Source organism: Gobius niger, assembly GCF_951799975.1.
Source record: "Gobius niger genome assembly, chromosome: 7".
NCBI lineage: Eukaryota > Metazoa > Chordata > Actinopteri > Gobiiformes > Gobiidae > Gobius > Gobius niger.
The window spans coordinates 23448247-23471249 of NC_136858.1; the positions used below are offsets into that span (position 1 = coordinate 23448247).

General features: G+C 39.9%; 3 protein-coding genes across 5 annotated transcripts in view; 1 reads left to right on the forward strand and 2 right to left on the reverse strand.

Moving 5' to 3' along the window:
• Positions 1–746: 746 nt before the first annotated feature.
• Positions 747–6689, reverse strand: LOC306965665 (serine/threonine-protein kinase ICK-like). The gene is made up of 14 exons (XM_079560185.1): positions 6553–6689; positions 5969–6218; positions 5791–5845; positions 5100–5221; positions 4953–5032; positions 4725–4857; positions 4479–4650; positions 4238–4405; positions 3794–4168; positions 3482–3666; positions 3265–3407; positions 3052–3171; positions 1199–1306; positions 747–1123 (listed from the first exon to the last, which is right to left on the reverse strand). Exons 2-14 carry the CDS (start codon positions 6067–6069, stop codon positions 978–980), a joined length of 1908 nt encoding a protein of 635 aa, XP_079416311.1. The 5' UTR covers positions 6070–6218; positions 6553–6689; the 3' UTR covers positions 747–977.
• Positions 6690–7076: 387 nt separating this feature from the next.
• Positions 7077–12106, forward strand: fbxo9 (F-box protein 9). Its single transcript, XM_079560235.1, has 13 exons — positions 7077–7246; positions 7881–7952; positions 9300–9422; positions 10019–10076; positions 10168–10255; positions 10418–10548; positions 10625–10739; positions 10821–10942; positions 11018–11108; positions 11170–11265; positions 11343–11436; positions 11544–11695; positions 11767–12106. Exons 1-13 carry the CDS (start codon positions 7244–7246, stop codon positions 11873–11875), a joined length of 1254 nt encoding a protein of 417 aa, XP_079416361.1. The 5' UTR covers positions 7077–7243; the 3' UTR covers positions 11876–12106.
• A 547-nt stretch (positions 12107–12653) lies between these two features.
• elovl5 (ELOVL fatty acid elongase 5) overlaps positions 12654–23003 on the reverse strand; it is an 84158-nt gene continuing 73808 nt past the window's right edge. The window contains exons 2-9 of one of the 3 annotated variants that reach the window (XM_079560355.1): positions 22330–22355; positions 20058–20117; positions 19311–19498; positions 17458–17535; positions 15317–15488; positions 14432–14556; positions 13820–13954; positions 12654–13249 (exon numbers count right to left, since the gene is read on the reverse strand). In XM_079560355.1, the coding sequence (XP_079416481.1) occupies positions 13139–13249; positions 13820–13954; positions 14432–14556; positions 15317–15488; positions 17458–17535; positions 19311–19498; positions 20058–20115 (867 nt within the window). In that variant the 5' untranslated portion in view covers positions 20116–20117; positions 22330–22355 and the 3' untranslated portion in view covers positions 12654–13138. Of the gene's footprint in view, positions 13250–13819; positions 13955–14431; positions 14557–15316; positions 15489–17457; positions 17536–19310; positions 19499–20057; positions 20118–22329; positions 22356–22574; positions 22660–23003 lie in introns of those variants that run through there. The other 2 variants (XM_079560356.1, XM_079560354.1) reach the window with 2 other exon arrangements.

Consider the following 23003-nt stretch of genomic DNA (forward strand, 5'->3'; position numbering starts at 1 on the left):
ACGCCAACTCAAAGGTCCTGGGTTCGAGCCCGGGCAGGGTCATATAGCACAAGATTGCTTGAACATGTAGGTAGGGAAGTGCTGCTTTGTTTCTGTTTTTTATGACAAAACCTGTGTCTGCGGCAGAGACATGTTATTCTGCAGTGGAGTTGTGTTTTTTTTTTCTTTTAGTTTAGTTTTTTAAAAGGACAGTGTGCAGTTGCATTAAAAAATTTACCAGATTTAGCACTATGCTACGAGCCGGGGTGCGCAAGTACATACGGCAGTAATAGTAGCCTACTTGCCGATGTAAAGAGGCTGAGATCATTTTGATAGACTGTCCTTTGGTTGAATAAATTTTGTCTAATTCCTGAAAAAAACATAGACTTTTAAATGAAGTTTATTTTTCAGAAGATGCAAAAACTGCACAGAAGCCACAAAAAGTCAAACTTAATTTTTACCACAGAGTGCAAAATTAAATGATTACAAATATGTAACAGTCGGTATTACTTTAAATCAAAATTAGAGCACTGCAGTTAAATAACATACAATGCATAAATAAATCTCCCAACTCTGCACATTACTGAATATAAAAGAAGTAAAAAAGAAGAGAGATTTTACAATAGTACACTTTAGCATCTCACAGTTATGCTTTTATGGACATATGCATATTGTGTTATAGTTTGGTGCAACATTCAGTGATAATTTCAATACAAAAGATATACATATATCATGTATTGAAGCAATAATTATTTTACAACACAATTTTTAAGTACAAAAGAAAAAACACTGAAGGACAATTAGGTTCAAGTTTTGGCTGGTTGCATTTTGTCAAACACAAACGGTTTCTTAATATTTTAACTCACAACATGGACAGTACGTATAAGGAAACAGATTTATTGCTGTGCTAAGATGTATGTACACATCATAAAACCACTGTGCCTACTCTTTGGAGGTGAAAGAGTTCCCCAGCAGTGCTATTATCACTTCAGAGGCCACTAGCGGTGTCCATATTTGGCAGACCAGTCAGTGCGCCCATGGATTGTCTGGACTGGTGGACGAGGCAAAGTGCCCAGTGTGCTTTTGGTGGGCAATGGCATGTTAGTGTTCATGTGGCTACGTCCAGACCGCCATGTTGCATAATCTGTAATAGATAATAGATAAAGTCAAACAATACAACCAAACCAAAGATCAGGACATTGTTTAGCAAAATAGTTACTTGATGCTGTTGATTCCACAGAGGAAACCGGAGGCCCTCTTTGACCTGGTGAACCAATGTCCTTTTTGTAAAAAGATGGTAAATATCCTCCAGGAATTGTGTTTGTACCTAAAGGTTAAGACACATTTTTACATTGGACACTGATTAACGGTCTCACCTTGAACAGTGAGGACGTGTCTACAGGGCAGCACAGTGGAATCTAATCTAATTGGCAACCCTACTCAGAGGCTGAGGGAATATATGTATTTGGGGTCAAGTCTGCGCTACGTAGGTATGGAAATGTGACTGAAATACAGTCAAACAGTAAGATTGTGAAAATCAAAATGAATGGAAGGTTGGAAGATGTGTGTTCTCTTTAATATAATGACAATCAATTTGATAGTATTCAAAAAGTATTCAAAGTCACTAAATGTAGTTTAAGGAAGTATTCTGTATTCAGAAGCTAAATATAAGTAATACAAATACAAAGTATTCTCCTCAACACTGACTGCATGTACATGGCATTATGTATATGTATATGGCACTTTCAACGGTGTTCAACTCACAGTTAAAAGTGCTTAAAGAGGGGGTATTATGCTTTTTTCAATCACATAGCACCAGTCTATATCACACTACAATGATGACGAAAACCTTCTGTTGGTCTGTAAATGCAGTAAATTAAAATTGCTCTCTCAAAATGGCTGTACTGAATGCCTTGAAATAGGCCTCTGTCTCTTTAGGAACCTCTGAGCCTTTCCGACACGCCCCCTCCACACGCTGTCTGTGGCTTCAGTGGGGAGGGGGTTCTGCTGAGGAGCAGTGGTTGGTTACTCGGCTGGTGACAAAAAGTTGGAGGCGTCTCTAGGAGGTGGGGGCGTTCCTAGGAGGACTCAGGCAAACCTATCCCTAAAATGGCCGCCATCAGAGTTTTTACAGATTACTCAAAAATATGTGAATGTGCCAAGGCAACACTTCAGGCATGTTTTTAATACAGAACAAGTGCCTCGAGAACAACTCGGTCCATGAGCAGAGGCGACTGTGAGGTTCCTGTGAGGAAAACCTCCTTTGGTCAAAATGTCCTGTCCTATAAAGGCAGTGTCCAGTGGAACAAACTACCAACCACTGTGAGGGAGGCAATCAGCTTCAAATCATTTAAAAGTCACTTAAAGGAGTGGCTCAGATCAACACAAACCTGTCAACATAATCGATAACATTTTATGTAAAACGTACCTTAGGGCACCACAGCACTTTAGATAGGTATTTTAAAGAGAGAGAAAAAAAACTTAATGAAAAATTAGATTTTTATAAATCCGTAGCAATTAATGAATTAAGTCTTCCCCTGGGTTTGTGGAAGTGAACCGCCTTCGCTCCCATTTTCTGCCTCACCCTTCCCTGTCCTCCCTGTCCTCTGTCCTGTCCAGTCTTTTGTCATTGTATTTGCCTGAGATCCCTAATGTTCTTTGTACAGTATATTTGAATGTGTATCTTGTGGTCCCATTGTTCCTTGTCCTGCAGTCGTTCTGTTCCTGTACTGTCTTGTGACTTTGTTGTGTGTCATTGTTAAATGTTCAATGTGAAGTTTCACATCAGCCTGTCTAGGGACAACAGATGGAAATTAGCCTATGGCTAAAATCTGACATATTTACATATTTTATATGTTCATTAATATGTACTGTCCCTACTTAAATAAGAAAATAAATAAATAAATAAAAAATAATGAGGGAATGACATAATAACATGATGTAAAGCTTGAAAAAGTTGATTTTGCATAATACCCCTCCCTTTAAATCCTCAAATACATAGGCTGGTACTCATATGCCACCAGAGAGTAATCAGGTGCCACCCCAAAGACAAAGGTCTGGACATGTGCTTACCGTGAGCACCTCTGCTTGGTAACGTGCCTCCAAATGGAATGGTACTGTTTCCCCAAAGGTGACTACTACTACTGGAGTCTTTGCTCACGTTTATTGCCACATTCTTTTTTGTAGCAACTCCTAAAAATGATCAGAAAGAACTTAAGTGTATTGGCTACAGCTATAGAGCACCTAAATCTCACACGTCACAAAGCCAATATTAGGATACATTACCAGGTAAATATCTTGACTGTTTCAGGTAATGTTGTTTGGCAGAGGCAGTTCTTGACGGCTCCTGGTAGTTGGTGGTTTTATTCAGATTTAATGGGCCATCTTCCTGCCCTTTAGGTCGACTATAATCCAGAGCATTGCCATATCTATTAATAAAAAAAACCACAATTTTCTTAATGACAAATCATAAGAATTTAATTCAATATATGCAAAGCATTACTTGGGCAAGGCTTCATCTCTCCGCTTTTCTGCTGGAAAATTGGATTTTCCAAGAACACCAAAAGACAAGTCAGTGTCTTCACAGTCTTCCCACTCATCCCCTTTATGGTGGCCCCACCGTCGACGACCTCCTTTAGGTTTCAGCTGGTAATTTGTCAAGTTAGTGTTCTCAGATTGCTCCCTTTTCTGTACAAAAGCATGAATTAATGCATTAAATAATGTTTTGACATCACTGACAGTAACTTTTTGTCTGTCTTCCTGTATCATGGGCAGTAAATGGAATCTTTCACAATTCGCTGTATATTAGTCACACCTTGATTTGATGATCTTTATCCGCAATGTACAGAAGGTGGTTTTGTGCTGTTCCCTGCTTTGGCTCTGGTTTCAGGATGTGCTTGGGCGGCTCGTGGAGCAGCTCTGTGTGCCGTTGATAAATTGCAGCCTGAGCAGCGGGTGGGACGGGTGAGGGCTGCATCTGCACCAGAGGCCTGGAGGAGCAGTGTTGGTTTGGAAGGGGCTGAGAGGGAGGCACAGGCTTCAGGAGCAGAGGCTGCTGCTGCTGCATCGCTGAGTGAGACTGTGATGGGGTCTGCATTGGCACAAAGTTCGGTTGGGGTCTCCCCTGCTCTAGGATTTGTTGAGGAGTGCCCAAAGCCTGACCCACATGAAAATACGAGTACCTTAGAGCCTGGAGAACATATAACTTGTATAAGAGACCAGTCTCATATAAAAACAATTGTGTTTGTTTTTGAATCACCTGTACTGAAGCTGGTCTCTTCTTGGGATCCCACTGAAGAAAATCTGTCATTAAATGTATGGCCTCTGGACTGGCATTGGGAATCAGTGTTTTTAGACTACTGGGAACACACTGAGGCCAACGGAAATTCATGGCATTTGCCAGAAGATATCCCTCAGGCCAGTCATTCTAAAGAAAATACAAGTTCACTGACCACATAATCCGAGACATTACAAAGTGAACTGTTTGTTGAAACACATACCTTCTTTGGGGTACCCAAGACTTGGCAAATCTTAAAAATAGTGTCTACTTCACTGGAGCCAGGAAAAAGAGGACGAAGTGTATAAAGTTCAGCCATAATGCAACCAACTGCCCATTGATCAATGGGCGAGCTGTAAGATATTGATCTCAGGAGCACTTCAGGAGCTCTGTACCTTTTATAATGAATGTAGCAATGAGTTTTACAGTAAATGCTACAAAACGGTCTTATTTCAATTATATAACTCACCATCTTGTTGAGACATAATCTGTGTATGGGGGACGAGACCGAATCTCACGTGCAAGACCGAAGTCAGCAATTTTCACCAACTCTGGACCCATACACAGAAGATTCTCCGGTTTCATGTCTCGGTGGAAAAATCCTGAAAAAACAATGAAGACACCATCAATAAACACACACACAGCAATCAGTCAAGAATGACGGCAGAAATAACAACACATCACGTAGTGTACTAACCATGTTTATGGATGAATGCAAGACCCTGTAGTATTTGGAACATGATATTTCTTACAGCAGACTCAGGAAACAGCCGAGTCCTACAAAACACAATGAATCAGTGTAAGAAAAGAGTGTAAAGCTATTTATATTTTGGAAGGACATCACCTGTCTTTCATCAGCTGATATAAATTCTCCTTCATGTACTCAAATATAAAGTACAAGTGGTCATTTTCCCGGATTACCTCCTTCAGTTTGATTACGTTTGCGTGGTTCAGTTTCTTCAAGGACTGGAAAAACAGATAAAATTAGCACGCACGTTATAACAACACAATTGTGAAATCATAGCAAGACTATTCATGCTGGACAAAAAACACATGGGTCATTGTCTGCAGGGGGTCAGAAGCAGGATGCTCACAACTATTAAATAAAACCTAAACATTCATTTAAAAGGATGAAGTTGACAGCTATGGGACTTGTTGGCAGGGTCGACATAGTTCTCCCATGCACTGGGATAATAGGCCGTAGTGTATACATGCCAAAAATTGGATGTTGCAATAATAATAAATCAATGATATTACATGCCTTTTTAAAAGTCTATTTACTGGGATTTAGGTGCATACATTAGTGTATTTGCTGTATGGATAACAGATGCCTGAGCCAGGGAACCAACAGCACACAAAAATCACCTTCTACTTTTAGTGACTCAGCTGTGACTTTATGCTGTGAGGAAATTTAGACAGCAACATTTCAATATGAATAGAATTATACAAATAACTGGATATTACATAGAGTTGTGCTAGTTGTAAAGTGAAATGGTTATTTTGTGGGAAATATTATGTAGTAGTACTCTGTTTACCTTGACCTCTCTGAGGTTCATGCATTCTTCCCAGGAGTAAAATTTTCTTTTCATCCTGAAAATACCATATTTTATCAGTAAAACCATTAATCTGCACATCAAATGAATATTACATAGGTTCTACCAATGGTATATGATTGCATCACAATGCAACAACCAATGAAAGAAGCCTACTTACTTTTTAATGGCTACAAGTTCTCCGGATTCCAGACTGCGGCCGAGGATGACAGAGCCATAAGTGCCATCTCCAAGCTGTCTGATTGTCGTGTATCTATTCATTCTGAGTGATTTTCCCGATCACTGTCAGAAAGGTGTAAAAGGAAGAAGTGCCGCCCTCCTGTTGCTGCTGAATGCAGCCAGATTTTCCTGTGACAACAGCAGAACACCTCCGGCTGAGCTGAGGGACCCATTGGCCTGCTCCTCACTACCTGAAAAAATACATGACAATGAATCTGTAAAAGCTCATGCTAAAAACAACCCAAAGCGCATGTTTGGGGCATCGAAACAGACGGACGCTTTGTTGGGCCTACAGCTAGGTTTATAGTGTAGTAATAACAGGACTAGCTATCATTTCTAACCAAAAGCTACAAACGCAGCTAGTCACACATGTTTTTTTATGCACATTGGGTGTGGTACAAGGGACTCTTACAACCGTTTAGCCCAGTAACAAAACAATGCAAAGCTGATGCTGTAAAAAACATCTGTGTTGAACTGAGGCAAATTAATGCACGCATAAAATAGGAAACGCAGAAGACAACTCACCCCACATATGTCATATCTACGGGTAAACATATCCAAACATGCATATTCTATTTCCAGTGAATGCTTCAGGTCGATATAAAACGATGTGCTGCAGATTTGGTTAAACAGCGGTTACACAGAAGGGCCGTTCAGTCAAAGTCTCGCGATGCTTGAGCTCTACCACAAATCACGGCTCAGCCCCCGAGTTTATGAATCTATTATTAAAACTGTTTAGAAAGGGGATTCCGGGCCCCAAAAGTGCGAACATCCCCGTTGTATCACATACACACACAAAAAACTTACCGCTATATATCGCTCTGATGTCAATTTTGTTTTCTTCTTACGCTGAAAAAAAAAAAAAAGTGTGAATGACAAGTTGATGAAAGAAATGATTTAATATGCTCTAGTTCTGCTCTGTTGTGCACTTATACTAAAGGGTTCATCGTGTGGTTTAATTAAAACTATTTTATTGTTCTTAGTTGACTCTTCAAAGTTGGATAGCCTGTGAGGGGGGGAGTGCGCACCTTTCGTGTTTGTTTTCGTCCCTTCACTTCCGGTGTCCGAGGCTCAGGCTCCAGGCTGCTCGGCAAAATGGCTGCGTTCCTGCGAGCTCGTAAATATGTTGGCTGCGTTGTGCGTTTCTCTGACCGTGAACTGTAAACGCAAGTGCTGACCGAGTGTTGCGAGCTAAAAAACTACTGGCTAAGCTGTCATGGTGGGTCTTCATATTTTTCACAGACCAAAGACGGCTAGTAGCAGACTTAGCGGCTAGTTAGCTGTCACACTGTTAGCCTTCTACGTCACCTGTCAGCCTTCTAAAGATAGCCGCTGGTTCATTTCCGTATTTCCCTTTTAAGTTATTCACATTTTAACGCGGTGTACCATTACAATGCATGTAAAATGTAATTGTTCACGTATGTATAATTGATATTGATTAAGAGTCTATCAAAGTGGTGATGTTTTACTACGTATTATATCAAAAAGGTGAATTCTTGCCATTACCAAACAGCATAAACTTTAAAGATTGTCTGATCAAAATACTCCTGATCGAAAAAGTTTCTTAACTCCTGGACTCTGTTTGACAACCTGACATGATATGATTTCATTATATTTGATAAAATGTATAAATATTCAGGATAACTCATAAAGTATCAAACGCTTATTTCCAATGTGGTAACCTCCCACTATAAGAGGGAAGGGCTACTTGCTGCTGCTGTCCTGAGAGTGAGAATGTTCTTAGTAAACGAGTTAGGCCACATTACTGGTAGTGTTATAAAGGAAATGCATGCTTTTAAACTCAATCAAGTGAGCAACAAAATATGAATAATTATTCAACACCACCACAACAGGCTGAAGATGATGCAGATTTTGGAGGTACAGTGGAGGATGAAGATGAGGGTTCAGAAGACCCGCAACTTCAGGTGAGACTTCAGGAGGCGGCTTGTAGAAATGCAACACTGTATGGTGGATGGCATGCATTTTCAGTGCAAATTAATGAAACGTAAATGAAGTATGTCTTTTTTCTTTTGGAGTTTTATTTTTTTTCCTATGTCTACTTTTTCTGTATGTCAATTGAGTGAAAATTTTCCAGGGGGTGTGTATCGTTTGGCGATCTGAATTAATTTCATGTCATTTTGATTTTTATCCCATTGTAAACACTCTTTACAAAAAACATTTTGGGTGCTTTGACCCAAAAATGTGCTCATAACTTTAGAAAGTTATAAAAATGAATGAAGGATTGATATTTTTTGAAAGTTGTTTGTATTTTGAAGGTCCGACCCTCTTGTCATACATAAAAAAAAAATGTTTTAACCCATTAATTGACTCATAATATCAGATCATAGCAAGTGTGTCTGTCTGCGGCCTGCAAGACAGAGGCATGTCGTGAAGTTGTAGTCCTTAAGGTTAGGCATTAGAAAGTATTTTAAGATTAGGGCCAAGTACAGGTTAAGGCTCGCATAATCCATACCAGAAATCGGTGTAGTAACGTCACTTCACGACACGCGTCTTGCAGGCCACAGACCGATACTACTCAATCATAACAACGCCGCCCAAGAAATGACTTCCTGTTTGTTCATTAGCTAAGCTGTTCATTAGTTCAACTTTCTTTCTGCCTAACTATTAAGAGATAAAACACTTAAAATGTGTGTATTTAATTATATTCTTGTAATGTTGCAAATACCTACTGAACTAATAATGAGACGAGCTGTGTGCTTTTATTTTGGCGTGCTGGATCGAAACAGGAAGTCACTTCTTGGGCGGCGTTGTTGTGATTTGAAGTTATGCACAGTCAATTGCCAACTTTCTGACCCAAAGAGGAGTAGTCTCAGACCTTCAAAACAAAAAGTTTAAACAAATATCCAGCCTATTTCCATAGCTTTCTAAGGTTTCAAGCACATTTTTGGATTGAAGCTCCCACAACGCTAGCATTTTACTAACATTTTCCTACATAAACAAATTTTAGCTTGGAAAAACAAATCCTTCAGACATCTGGCCACATCAGACACACCAGAAATTCCCCATTTTGCATTTGAGGTTTTTTGGACCATGGTATAGTAACTTTGCGAAGGAGAGTTGGCAATTAAAGGGTTGCAAATGTAAAAAAAATATATTTTTGTATGTACTGTATGGCAAGAGGAAGGTCAGACCTTCAAAATAAGATAAAAAGTTTAATCCTTCATTGAGTTTTTAGCTTCCTAAATTTACAAGCACATTTTTGTGTTGAAGCGCCCACAACATTATTTTCTATCATAATTTTTTTTGTTCAGGGGGAGCTTAATGCATTCAGAGTTCAATGGATGTCGGAACTCAAGCCAAGCTCTGAGGCGAGGGGCAAACAACAGCAAAGTAAAGAACAGAAAATGACCCAAGAAATGGTGATGGAGGAAAAGGTAAGTTATTATTATACATCCAGTTTTGACATTTTGTGTTTCAGAATGCAGAATGCAGTCTATGGGGGTCATTTCCCTAGCGTTGGCTCATGTGCAAAGCAAATAGCGAGGAAAAAGTGGATCAACAACAAAGTCATTCACTTATTTACACACCAGATTTGGGATCATAATTCTGTAATTCAGGCAACATCGAAAGGCTTTAAAGGAATAGGCCACTGTTTTTCCATAGTGAGATATGTTTTTACCTGAGCTTAGACGAGTTGATGCTTAACTGTCTGGTCTTTGTGCGTGCACTCAGTCACGCAAATAGACCAAAGCATACTCCTATAGCTCCAAACTGGTGTGAAGTTAGAAGCGACCAAGCTCTTCCACGGGCACTTGCAAACACCAGACAGTCACGCATCAACTCGTCTAAGCTCGGGTAAGAGCATATCTCAGTATGTAAAAACGGTGGCCTGTTCCTTTAAGTACACCTTGCCAACACAATAGCTAATTTGATGTTCCGGCTTGCAGCTATATCGCACCTGCCTTGATAAATGACCCTCTAAGTCTGTAAGGTAATGCTTTTGAGTAACTTCAGTGCCCCTTGTCCTCAGGCCACAGAGCTGTTCTTAAGAGCTGTTCATGAGGAACAGAGTGGAGCAGTCTATGAAGGTATAATAAAGTTGTTTATGTTCACTCCTATTTAATAGCGAATAATATATGTATGGAAAAGCTTTTTAAGGCCTTTTTTTGTTTCTTTCAGCTATCAAATACTATCGGATGGCACTGCAACTCGTACCTGACATTGAGTCAAAAATCAACTACAACCGCTCTGCTGATGCAGATAAGATGTTAGTCTGATATCGAGTGTGATTTATTTTGTCCTCAACATTTGAAGCCCCCTTTTGTTAAATCAATACTTTGGCAATTTCTATCCACTAAAACTACTGTTTTTCATATATGGGTGTGACAAGTATGTGAATGTTTATGTGTAATGTCATGTTTCGTTGCAGTTTGGGGGAAAGAGACGCGGACAGTGACATTGAAGATTTGCTGTCATATTTTGAGCAGCAACTCACACTGGAAAGCTCTTATCCAAAGTTGTGCAATCCTGAGCTGGAGATGACTCAGACACACATCTCAGGTATAGTCTGTAAAATGTAGCATCACCACAAACCAGCATATTGGCAATCTGAAGAAAGATTTGTTTTATTTCGTAGTTGTGCCTAGAGAGATCCTCATGTACATATTTCGCTGGGTTGTGTCCAGTGAACTGGACATGCGAGCTCTTGAGCAGCTGTCTTTGGTTTGTCGTGGATTTTATATCTGTGCAAGGTTGACTCACTTTGATAACTCCACAAGCATTGAATTACATTGTTTTTTAAACACTTGAAGTCCAAATCTTTGACTTTCTAGAGACCCTGAGATTTGGCGCTCTGCTTGTTTGAGAGTGTGGGGGAAGAGTTGCTCTAAACTCTCCAAACCCTACACATCATGGCGAGAGATGTTTCTTCAGAAACCACGTGTTCGTTATGACGGCAAGTTTAAAGAAGATCCATGAACGAAAACACATTTCAAATCGCTTTTATCAAATACATTTATTTGTTTTTTAGGGATCTATATCAGCAAAACATCATATATTCGCCAAGGAGAGGAGTCATTGGATGGGTTTTACAGACCTTGGCAACAAGTGGAGTACTACAGGTAATTCATTTATTTGTTAAATTCAACAGAGATAGTTTTTAAAGAATACTTGGTGTTACAGGTACTTGCGCTTCTTCCCTGATGGTCATGTCATAATGCTGACCACCCCAGAGGACCCACTCACCATTGTTCCTCACCTTAGAACTAAGAACACAAGGTGTGCTTGTCAAAAACAATGAACATGAACACACTGCAAACTTACAAACACCTTGCGTCATTATTTTTACTTTGCAGATTGGACGCCATCTTGCTCGGCCATTTCCGTCTGTCACAGGAGACAGACAATCAAACCAAAGTATTTGTGGTTCTTACAAAGAAAAAAGATGAGGTGAATGTAAATTTTAAGATGCATTTTCAGGGAAAGGCCTGCAATTGCCTCAATATATATAACTGTAAAAGATGTCAATAAATAACTTAAATTGTGCTATGTTTCAGAAAATGTCTGAGTTTTCAAGGAATCGGTTCAGACGGAATACATTGCCGGACACGGAGCACAGCTTCCATGTGGGTTTACAGCTGTCCTCTGGGGGGCGCCAGTGCTCCAATAAGCTGATGTGGGTTCACCACTCCTGCCACATCACATACAGGTGAAAGATAAACTGTGTTTTAAAAGACTTTTCAATGTGCATACGGGATTTTAAACTTGATTTATTTACAGATTGACCGGGGAAACCGTCGTGACGTCGTTCGACTTGGACCGGATGTACACACCCTTTTTCTTTGCGCGAGTCAAGAGTTACACAGCTTTCTCAAACCAGCCGCTCTAAACCCAAGCTTCCACCAATGATATCAAAAGTTGATTCACCACCTGTCGATGCTCTTGCTGCAGTGTATAAGATTTACAGATAGAAGCTACTTATTTTTCTGATTTCAGAAAAGACCGTGTGGTCAAAGCTAAAATGAATTAGCGTTTCTTTATTTTTAATAATGAATGTTACTTAACCATTTCTATTGAATGGTGCACTTTCATTTGTCAAATAAACGGCGGAGACCAGGCTGGTACTTGTGCTTTTTGCCTTAGTAGTGACCTCTGCATAGTGATCAATGAGTTCAGGTCATCAGCTCATTTTTCTGGGATACACCAAAAGGACTGATAGGATTATTTGAATACATTTAATATCCAATATTAGTTTAACAGAGAAGTTGAGAAAATATACACATTCTTTTGGCAATATAAAATGTATCTTGCAAGCTACATCTAGACCTACATTGCACTCGAGCCCTTTATTACACACATCTAACAGCTTGTACATGTCATAGTACTGCACTCTGCACACTGGGTTGTTTCAGACCAACCAGTGAACCACGATGTTTACATCATGTCCGGCTGGTACTGGTTAAAGTTACATTTCAATATATAATTGACCTGATGATTATGAAACAGGATTGCACAAAAAAAAGTTCATGGAATGTCAGTCTAATGTTAAATGACATTAAAATCAGCTGTAATCATATTTAGTGAAATGTATTGTAGTGTAGCTTAAGGGTTTTGTCATTATGTTGGAGGATAACTTCCAAATGCCAGGTGTTCTTGACCTAAACACTACATAATGGTTGGTATATACAGTATATTGCTTGCATATCTAATATAAATGTAGCTGAGAACTAAGCAGCAGCTACAATTTATTTGGCTAATGCACTGCTAAATTGTTCATTACTTTGTTTTATTCAACGTATTGCGTCACGTTACAACACAGGGCTATTATTGTGCAACAGTGCAGCGAGGAGCGAGTGAAGTCCATCATCAGACAGACACACTGCATGTCGGCCCGTCTAATTGTCACAGCTCCTTGGTTACATTCTGGTGTGTGGTAAACATACGCCAACACACATTCATCTTTGGACTTCTTCTGAATTCGCCTTGGCGTGGTTCATTACTGTGTTCCAGAGGTAAAGTCAGTTGTATTTTTAATTGTGCATAGCTTGCATTAAGTTTTGTGACTAAGATTAAAGATCCTAAAATATTATATTTTCTAACTACAGGTACTAGAGTATCTGACATGCTCAGATGTGAAAGACTAAAACCAAAATCAATCCACTCTGAGTTTCTTGTGCGTGTTTTCAGTCCCGTTTGCGTGTTGTTTTGTGTCACGGGAGCCGTTCTGGAGCTCCTTGGAGGAGGGTTTAATCTTCTGATAAGTCTAAGAAAAACAAGATAAACAGTATGTCATTATCACAACCTTTAAATTGTTTACAGAATCAACATAACAGTGTGTAATATTTTCTATATTCTATTGCACTATGTGGCATGTCCGCACTTAGAACCACTGCTATCACTTATCACTGTATCACTTTATATCACTTTAATGCACCCACACAATATGTAAATCCAATTGTTATAGATTATATTACCTCTTATGTTTTATCCTATTTATTCATTTATTTTAATATTCTTATGCATGCCCCTAAACTCTGTGTTATCTGTTTTTTTAATGTTGCAGGTCTCACCAAGAAAGATTCCTAGTGTGTGAACCTGTTTACAAACATGGCAATAAAAACTATTCTGATTCTGATTCCAATATTTAAAGAATAGTCAATGTATTTTCATTTTAGGGGGATTTCACAATACTGCACCTTTAGACTGGACCCTAGAGCATCTTTTATTATAGCCTGCATAAAATCTAGACCTGATTCATTAGCAACAATGAATTCACCGTTACAGTTAGGCTGGGTAAAGAGACAGAGAGAGAATTAAACCTACAGTGACTTACCTGGAAGTAAAAGTTAGCGAACAGGATAATGAGCGTAAACATGTAGCTGATTTGAAAGCACGTCCATCCTACTGGGAATCCACAGGGCCATAAAACTGCACAGGTGGAGTGGGACACGGTGAGGAAGAACTGTATCTGTGCAGGAAACACGACACACACGGCATGAGAAGGTGACCGGGGCATGTATAGGACAATATCGATCTACAGCTCAAAATATCTCTGATGGACGGAGAAAACATCCGTTCTGCCGCCGTGCAACTGCAACAACACAACAGCTGAGATTGTCCTAAATAGATGCAATTAATACATTGCATGAATCTGTTAAATACTTAACACTGGGCAGCAAAAACTCAAATGTTGACTCTACTATGCTGAATGTTTTCTCTCTGTGTACTTTTTAAAAACAAAACATCTTAGTTCATTGGTACTGACTAATCACACTGAATTTTAGGGGAGGTTCGGTTATATTTGGATAAACCGGTAATTACAGAGATAAAATAACCATAAACCAGGTTTATTCTACTGACAAATAATGGCCTTTCCTCCACTTTTGATTCCTTAGTTTGTTAAAAGCCATGTTTAATGTTCTAATGAATGAACGGCTGAACTTACTAGTTGCAACTGCGTGAGGTATCTCTTCCACCACAGATATGGCCTCATGGCTGGAATAGACGACAGGCCATAGTAGGAATACATCACTACATGGATGAAGCTGTTAAGCATGGCACCAAAGAAGGCTGTGGGCACACAAAGGAGAGAAATGTTAGCAAAGTACAATAAATCACACTTACACCAATTAAAGAAATGGTTATATTGTACTGCATTGGTGAATGGGAACTGTTAGTTTGCTAAATTGTCTCTCTATTCTCCTCCACATTTGTTTTTAAGTTGAAGCACAGTTTGTGATATTTGTGTTTTGCTGAGATCACCACAATTACTAAAGAAAATAATAATAAGCACTTCACTGTATTTGAACCCTAGACCTTGTGCTGTATCCACTGGGTTAACAAGCGTAAGGGGCTGATGGGGCTGATGCCACATGGAACACTTTGACCCCGGGTCCAAACATGGAGGCACAGTCATCTCCAGGTGGCTCTGACTGAAAGGAGGGGTGGGGAGATATTAAAAATCCACATCTGCTCTGGCACATGTAGAACCCGGAGTTTTGGATGATCAGATTTCTGAAGTGAATATAAACGCATCACATTCAGCTTATTGGAAAGAATCACGGGTTGGAGGCGCTCTCTTACACATTGTCCATCACAATTTGACACTAAGTTATTCATATTCTTACACTTGTCCTCATTGTCCACAAATGGCTCAAATACGGTGAGAAAACGCATAGAACAGTAAAAGTAACATGCGATTAGTGTCAGCATTACTTTGTGTAAGCTTGAGCCTAAAAATGGCTTTCTAATGGCGTTTTCTAAAGGGCCTGAATTATTTAACTCACTTTGGTGTTAAAGGGTTACGTTATTGTTGCAAATAGGCACTTACAGTGGCCACAGGGGACCCAGTTCATGACAAACCACCAGATGTTGAACATGGTGGCATGATGGTAGATGTGGAGAAATGTTATCTGGTGATTGTTCTTTCGAAGAATAAAGAAAAATGTGTCCATGAACTCAATGAGCTTGGAAAAGTAATACCACCACAGGGTCCTCATCACCTGGAACATAAAACACAGGTGCAAACACATTAGAAATGGAGCGAATCAAGCCATGCAGTGTCACGGGCTAAAATAATGGCAGTTCAACATTTCACCCAATAAATGTGGGTTTTGGGGATTGCTATAAAAAAAGAAAATGCATCTATAATGTCCTCCTCAGACCTGAATCATCCATTTGCTGTAACCGGGAGATATGCGGCTCGCCTCCGCTGAGCCTTTTCTGCTTTGCTTTGCTTGGCTTTATGTTTGTAAATGTTTTAGTTTTTCGTGTTGTCCTTATTGGGCAGGACAACGCAGGGTGACAGGGGGTGAAGAGCGGGAACAGACGGTCAGCAAATTGTCGGGACTTGACCCACTTCACCGAGGACGAGCAGTGTTCCGCCAAATGTGCAGAAGTCTCAACCACTCGACGATCCGCTGCACGTGTGTTTATTTGACAGGAACAATGCGGACGTAGTTAGAAAGCAGAGTCTGCAGATTATAGGTATAATATACAGGTAGCCAAACAATAGGTTTCAATGTCATCTGTCCCCTTTGAAATGTTTTATTTCAACAGCACACGTCAGTCAAGAATGGCAAAATAACCGTCATTATAATTATTTGAGGCACATTTGATATACATAGAAGGCATGTTTATTTATCTATCAGGGTTTTACAGCAGATACGTTGATCTTGTGACATAGAAACATAGAATCTGGTGTGCCTTTGATGCAATTTTAATAAAAAGCAATAGCTTATCACTATCAGCATACTGGTATTTTGTCACAATGATGATCACCAATAACATTTTTTTTTACATTTGTGTAAGGCTACAATAAGTCTCGTTGAATTGCAATATCAAAATGATTTCACTTTCTAAGAATATTCACAAATTTTGCGGGAAATACAGCTACATTTCCTTATCAACTGCAAATACACACACAGAAATCCTCCTAAACTACACCTATACCTATAATGTAATGTGATAAGCCCTTTGCCAAAAGGTCTTCGCAAAGTCCAGGACGCATCATTGGACAATTCAGCCATTTACAGCAGGAACACCCTGATAACTTTTAATCGTGGCAGAACTGCAAAGCTCTGCACATTTTTCTGTTCTACCTCCTGCACCGGAAAGTCCTGATCATGACACACAAGTCGGATTAATTCGACCTTCTATCTCTACAGCTTATCTGCGATTTACAGGTATTGGCAGCGCCACATCAGAGCCATAGATTTGCAAAAAGGACAGGTCAGAAATTGAGAACCTCCTTGCCATTGACTATTAAAGCATCAAAGGGAAAAAAGTCTGAGAAGAAACTAATAAACCACCTACTGTATTTCTACTTTTTAATGGATATGATTATGCCGAATCAAGCAGATATGGGCCTTGTGATGCATACTGCAGTATTAGGAATACTATACAGCTAGGCATCCTCTGAATGCATTTTACTCATGAAAAGCAATTTTGCTTCACAGCACAGGAGGGTTTTCTAGATAACTGGAGAAAACCAGTTTGGAACAACAATAAGTCAGAAGGTTCAATAGAAACAGATAAAGTCCAGGTACTCATCATTTGCAAAAATTGAAATGGAAAAAGCCAGTATTTCAGGGGGCAGAACCACCAGGATGCGAACACCACAAGAAGAATGAAACACCAATCTGACTGCACGTGTAAAGGTAGGAGAGAGAGAATTGGCTGTCATAGTTTTTTTTAGACACCAGGGGTAGACATTTCACTTTGACACCAATGTGGAAAAATTAGAATAATGACTAAATAAGAAGAAAGATGCGGATCTTAATTCAGGCCTGGGTACACTGTTGTGTTTTTTCTATTTCTATTCATGCACATCCATGATCCATGCACAAATGATGAGCGCATGGATCTTTTCATGTCTATTGAACTCCATCTTTCTGTTTGCTGGATACCAGTAACTCCCTGTTACAATTGCTTTTGAATTATCCAGGAGGGTCAGCAGACTCAGAGACTGACCTTAGTGTCCACTTCTGGTCCACTATAGGTGTTCTGGCAGAAGAAATTATAATGGCCATGCCACACTGCAGGAACAAGCTGAAGGAAAAGACAATACATTGTCAAATACAATGTAACATATCTGTAAGTATTGATCATTTAACAGAAAGGCCTAAGCAGTAAATCATATGAAATATAATAAATAGTATGAAATTAAATATGAATAATTTGAATGGGTAAGTAACTAATATGAGACAGCTCAAATAAACATTATCAAAATTAATACAAACAACTGATTATACAATAGGAAAAACAGAGATTAGTTGAAGGTCGATACTGAGTGGCGAATAGATCCTGTCACTTTGTCCGTCCCAATAAGAGGATTTACAAACTAATACAAAAGCCAAAAAGCTGCTGCAGGTTAAGAGCCATGTGATTATTCAGGAATAATATTGTCCAGATCCAGGTGGTGCATGATCTAATGTGCAGATTAACAAAGTGATTTAGCACAATTAAATCATCATTAAAACATTCAATTACTATCAGCATGTTCTGTAAACAATTCCAAAGTCATATTTGTGTGACCTCTCAGTTGTGCAGGAGATTTCCATTGTTAAGCTGTCATCTCTACTCTGTAGTCTAAATGTTGGGCATTTCGTTCCTCATCAAGAAGCTTGTAATGCAATAAATTCATTCAATTCAGTGCAAAGGTCATTATATAAGTGAAACAAAACAACAACTGCATAAGAGGCTATACCAACAATGTAGAGCAGGTGTCACCCGCCTTTTTAAAGCCGAGGGCAACTTCAAGAGCATTAAGTTGTTCAAGGGCTACCAGATAAATAATATCCCGAAGGCTTAAAGTCAAACTGTTTAATTATAGATTATCAAGCATATTATATGACAAAATCATGCTCTTAAACAAATACTGACAATCGAAAAGACAAATAACTGTTTTTTTTAACATCAAGATGCAAGAAAATGAAGTGCAATATTTTTTTTTACAAAAAACATCAAGGGCTGCTGGGGATGCTGCCTGCGGGCATAGGGTTGGTGACCCATGTTGTAGAGAAAGTAAGTCTACAATCCATTCTCACCTTTAAGTCACCAACCATTCCTTTGATGACAAAAGAAATGAAGCTATATTTGTTAAATATTTGTGTGGGTTCAGCCTGTCTCCTCCAGACTTTGTCCCAAAGTCTAGATCAGGGGTGCCCAAAGTGTGGCCCAGGTGTAAAATCCGGCCCTCAGACCTATTTCAGTATGATTAAAACCTCAAATACTAACAATTTACTTTGAGTCATAGGTGTGATTATGGTTCCAAGGCTAAATAAAGCTGTTGAGAATGGTTTAAACTGCTCTTCAATGCACCCAGTTAAATGTTTGACTGCACTGACCACCGATCTGTGCCCTCCTCCATGCTGTACACACTTCAATATGTGGCCCTCCATGAAAAAAATGTGGACACCCCTGGTCTGAATGAGCCAGCAGACAAAACTAAGATCATTAGTGCTGTCGACGGAGCTTCTCAGATGAGAGGTGTGAAATGTCCAACACTTAAACTACACAGTATAGATGACGGGTTAAAAACCTTTGTGAACAATTCCAAAGTCATGTAAAAATATTGCAAAATGTAAATATGATTGATTTAAGATGGGCTAGATTCAGGGATATAATTATTATATATATTTACAATTTCCTAGTGATACAAATGCAGACCCGTTGTGCTGTTTTTGTCATAAAAGTTTAGATTTGTGATCAATTCCATTACAGGAAGATATGAATACTTCCAATTCACTGTATGATCAATGCCACAGTAGAGCTCTGTTCAGTCTGAATGCTGCAGTTTGCGTGTATGTTTTCCATCATAATACCTCACTGAACATGTGCAGGGACAGCAGCGTCAGACACACATTATACATCAGTAGCAGACCCCTGCAGGAGTATGGCAGCCTGTCCCTCATGTACTTGGGTCCTATCCACACAATGAGGAGGTAGACCACTGTGAGAGCGAAGGTCGGGAGGTAGTTGTCGAGTAGCAGCCATCCTCGCACCCGCGGATCTGTCACAGGAACAAACAGGAGCGTTCAGTGCACTGCCCTACCGCCTTTGATCTGCACAATCCCGTCAGATCTGGGGGGCTAAGTACGAAAGGCCTGGTGGTACTTTGGGAACATCAGAAAGCCTGGACATTTTATTTTTTAATGTAACATATTTATTTTAGTTCCATCTGAATATATTTAAATTTCAGATAGGGGCCATGACACAAAGCATGTATGGGCCCAGTGGCTTAGTGCTTAGCACTCTTGCCTCACAGCAAGAAGGCCCCATGTTTGACTCCCAAACCAGGTGCTGCTTTGCAGAGTTTGCATATTCTCACCGTGTTTATGGGTTTCCTTCTTGTCATGTTGCTCAAATAAAAACAGGTCAACATAGGCTCACGATTAAAGTAAGTGCCAATGCATGAAGTGGACAAGTCTCAGCCTCACTGACAAAGCATGTGTGTGAGAACAGACTTTGTGATGTCTTAGTTCAAAGAAATTATTTACAAACGTTTGTTGTAAAACAGCAGTGACAAACTGTCATCACAACAGCTTTTGGACAGTATTCAAACCACTCACCTCTGGGACCAATCCAGTGCTCAAAGTGACTATTCAGTTTGTGGTTGAATGATTCCATTCCTGGAGAAAACAAACCAAAATCATTGTTTTATTGAGTCATTCAGCAGCAACATGAACACTGTTAATGCAGAATCCTTCAGTTTGTGACTATAGATAAACTGAAAGACCTTGACTTCGAACACAGTACCAAATAGAAATACAAAAAACTAGCAATTTGTTTTGTCATTTTGTGAAACAAAATGTTTACTGTTTACTTTTCTTCTGCAGGCTTGCCACAACAAATCATTTGCCTTGGAGTGTGCAGCGATTTGAGAAATTAGTATTAGTATGCAGGCTAGAGACAGCTCCAATATGATACCCTTTGTTGGCTATATGCGTCATCCTCATATGAAACATATAACCTTTTCTTTACAGAGAAGACTCAACCAAATTCAATGTAGTAATTGAGTCTAATTACATCATGCTGCTGATGCAGCCTCTGGGCTTATGGATGGATGCATTGGCAACATTGGTTGAGAAATAGCTGCTATGGATAAGACCAAAGCAAAGTAATTTTAATCAGTACTATATGCAGGGGCGTCTGACCGGGTACTGAGTACCCAGGGTCCAGAGCAGGGTTGGGGCCCTCGGAGTGCTGCTGTAAAAGCGTTTTGTATTTCCTCATAATTGACATAACAACTGAACATAACCAGGCTGAAATACAATGGTCCTATACAGAATTTGCACAAGCAATAATGAATAATGATGGATATCTCAGGGACCCCTTTAAAAATGTGCCAAATAGTTCAGCCCACACACCGGTGTTCAGCACCGCGCTTCAAGGAGAGCTCCATGATGCAATGACACAGAGCTAGGAAAGAGAAATATTAGTGCTGCCTCGCTTTTTCGCTCTTGGCTCTTATTTAATACTATTATCGCGGGTTTGGGATGAACTTTCTTGTGATAATTGACAGTTAAACATAAGTCAAGTCAAGGCGAGTGCCTCCCTCTCTGCCTGCGCTGCAGCGGCCGGTGCAGAGTGACCCGCCCTCTCCGCTCCTTCTTTCCTCATTTTAATTGCTGAAGTTTCCCTTTCCTTTTATTTACTGTCATAAACCAAATTAATGATGCAAATGAGCCGTGAGCATTCATTGTAAATGCGGAGCTTCAGAGACGCCTTTGACGTGGTTCTAGGGAAAATGTATGAGATGGCCCGTGCCAGACTTTTCAGGCTTTTCAGAACAAGAATTTACCAGCATATAAACTGTAGCCTACACCTACATGAAGGATTCAAATATGGTGAGACCAAAACAGGCTGAAGCATTGGTTTTGTAGTTCATGAAGAGGCCATGTCTATGAAACACACAGGCAACATATCATATAATGAATTGTATAACATAAACTAGTGTTTTAATGCCTATTTCGAAGTCTTACAGTGTCACAGTGCAGCCCCCTGTTTATTGTGATATCTTTAAGGTCAGTTTCAGTAGGCCTAGTAAAAGTAGAATTTTCCACATCCAATTTAAACGTCTGTGTATCAACAACTGAGGTTAAAACAGACCTTTCATTATTGTAGCTGCACTCAGTCCAAATGACATTTAAAGTCAAGATGACATTTACACAATAAACAAACCACACAGTAAGTATACAGGATGTAAGTAGATATATGGGGGGGTCCATCAAAATAGTCTGTACCTAGGGCCCACAATGTGGTGCTACACCCCTGACTATATGCCCAGTGATGCATTACCAAAACATGGTAATCTGCAGGACTTAATCAGAGCATGATGAGCCAGAGCGCAGTGAGAGTGCAGCAGCCAACATGGCTCCAGCTCTGAGCGTAAACACTGGCATCATGCAAAATGTGTCATTTACTATTAAAACACTGAGTGCTCACGAACCAAACTGCTCTCTCTTAAATGGCATACAAACATGCATCAGGCTTAACCCTTTCTTGTCTAGGGCCCTTTTCCCAATTCTTTTCCCTATATAATTCTGAATTGCAGTAAAATTGCAATTCTGAAAAAAGCTGCCTTTTAGTTTTAGTCTTCTATTATAAAAATCAACACGAATTAACAAGAAAAAGCAGTGAAAATGTGCTTCACTTCAATGGCTTGAAACAGAAAGTGCAAAGTAATTCTGTTGAGCAGTAAACAGACGGTAGCCTATATTTTGTTTTCCTCTTTAACAGTAACATTTCTCTCAGCCACAGTGTCTTCTTGTTAATTTTCTTCTTTTTTTTAACGCCCAATTACTTGAATTAACTGAACTAAACTTAGCAAAAGTTAGGCACCTGGTATGTCAACCACCACAACATCTCTGAATACGAAAACAGGAAAGGATAAATGAACTCCTGGTATGCAGCAGCTGCTCTCATCCAGACGAGGAGCTGAGGTCGCCGCTTCAGCATCACCGGTCTCTCCCGGACGCAAGCGCACTGCATCTCAAACGCTGCAAAATCCTCACTGAAGTTAAGAGAACCCGGTGGTGGGATAAAGAAACCAAAGATAGAAAAGTGATGAGAAGCGGTTTGCCCACCTTTAGACGAAGTGACGAGCACGCCTGATCTGCCTGTGAATCCCTGGGTGGTTGCTGGCCGCTCTAAGCACAGTGCAGCCTTATGGCTCAGTGGGGAAAAGTGGGAGGAACGCACTGACTGGCCCGGTGCCCTGTAGTAGGAGGGCCCAGCCACGAAGTGACCCGCTGTGTTGCATTGGCCCTCCACTCACCGCCAGGTTCAACACGGCCCGAGCGCTTTAGGGCGCAACACGCAGAAACACGCCACGGCCCTGTCATCTATTAACCAGCACCAGATTACAAGGTGACATGGCCACTATGCAGGTCGCGCGACGTGCCACGTGTTACAGTGGTCTACAATAAAGTTCTTTTGTGTTCCGATGTAAGGCTGACCTACTGTCTAATAGCCTATAAGGATGGTTGCAACTTGCCAAAAGTTTTGCAAAGTGG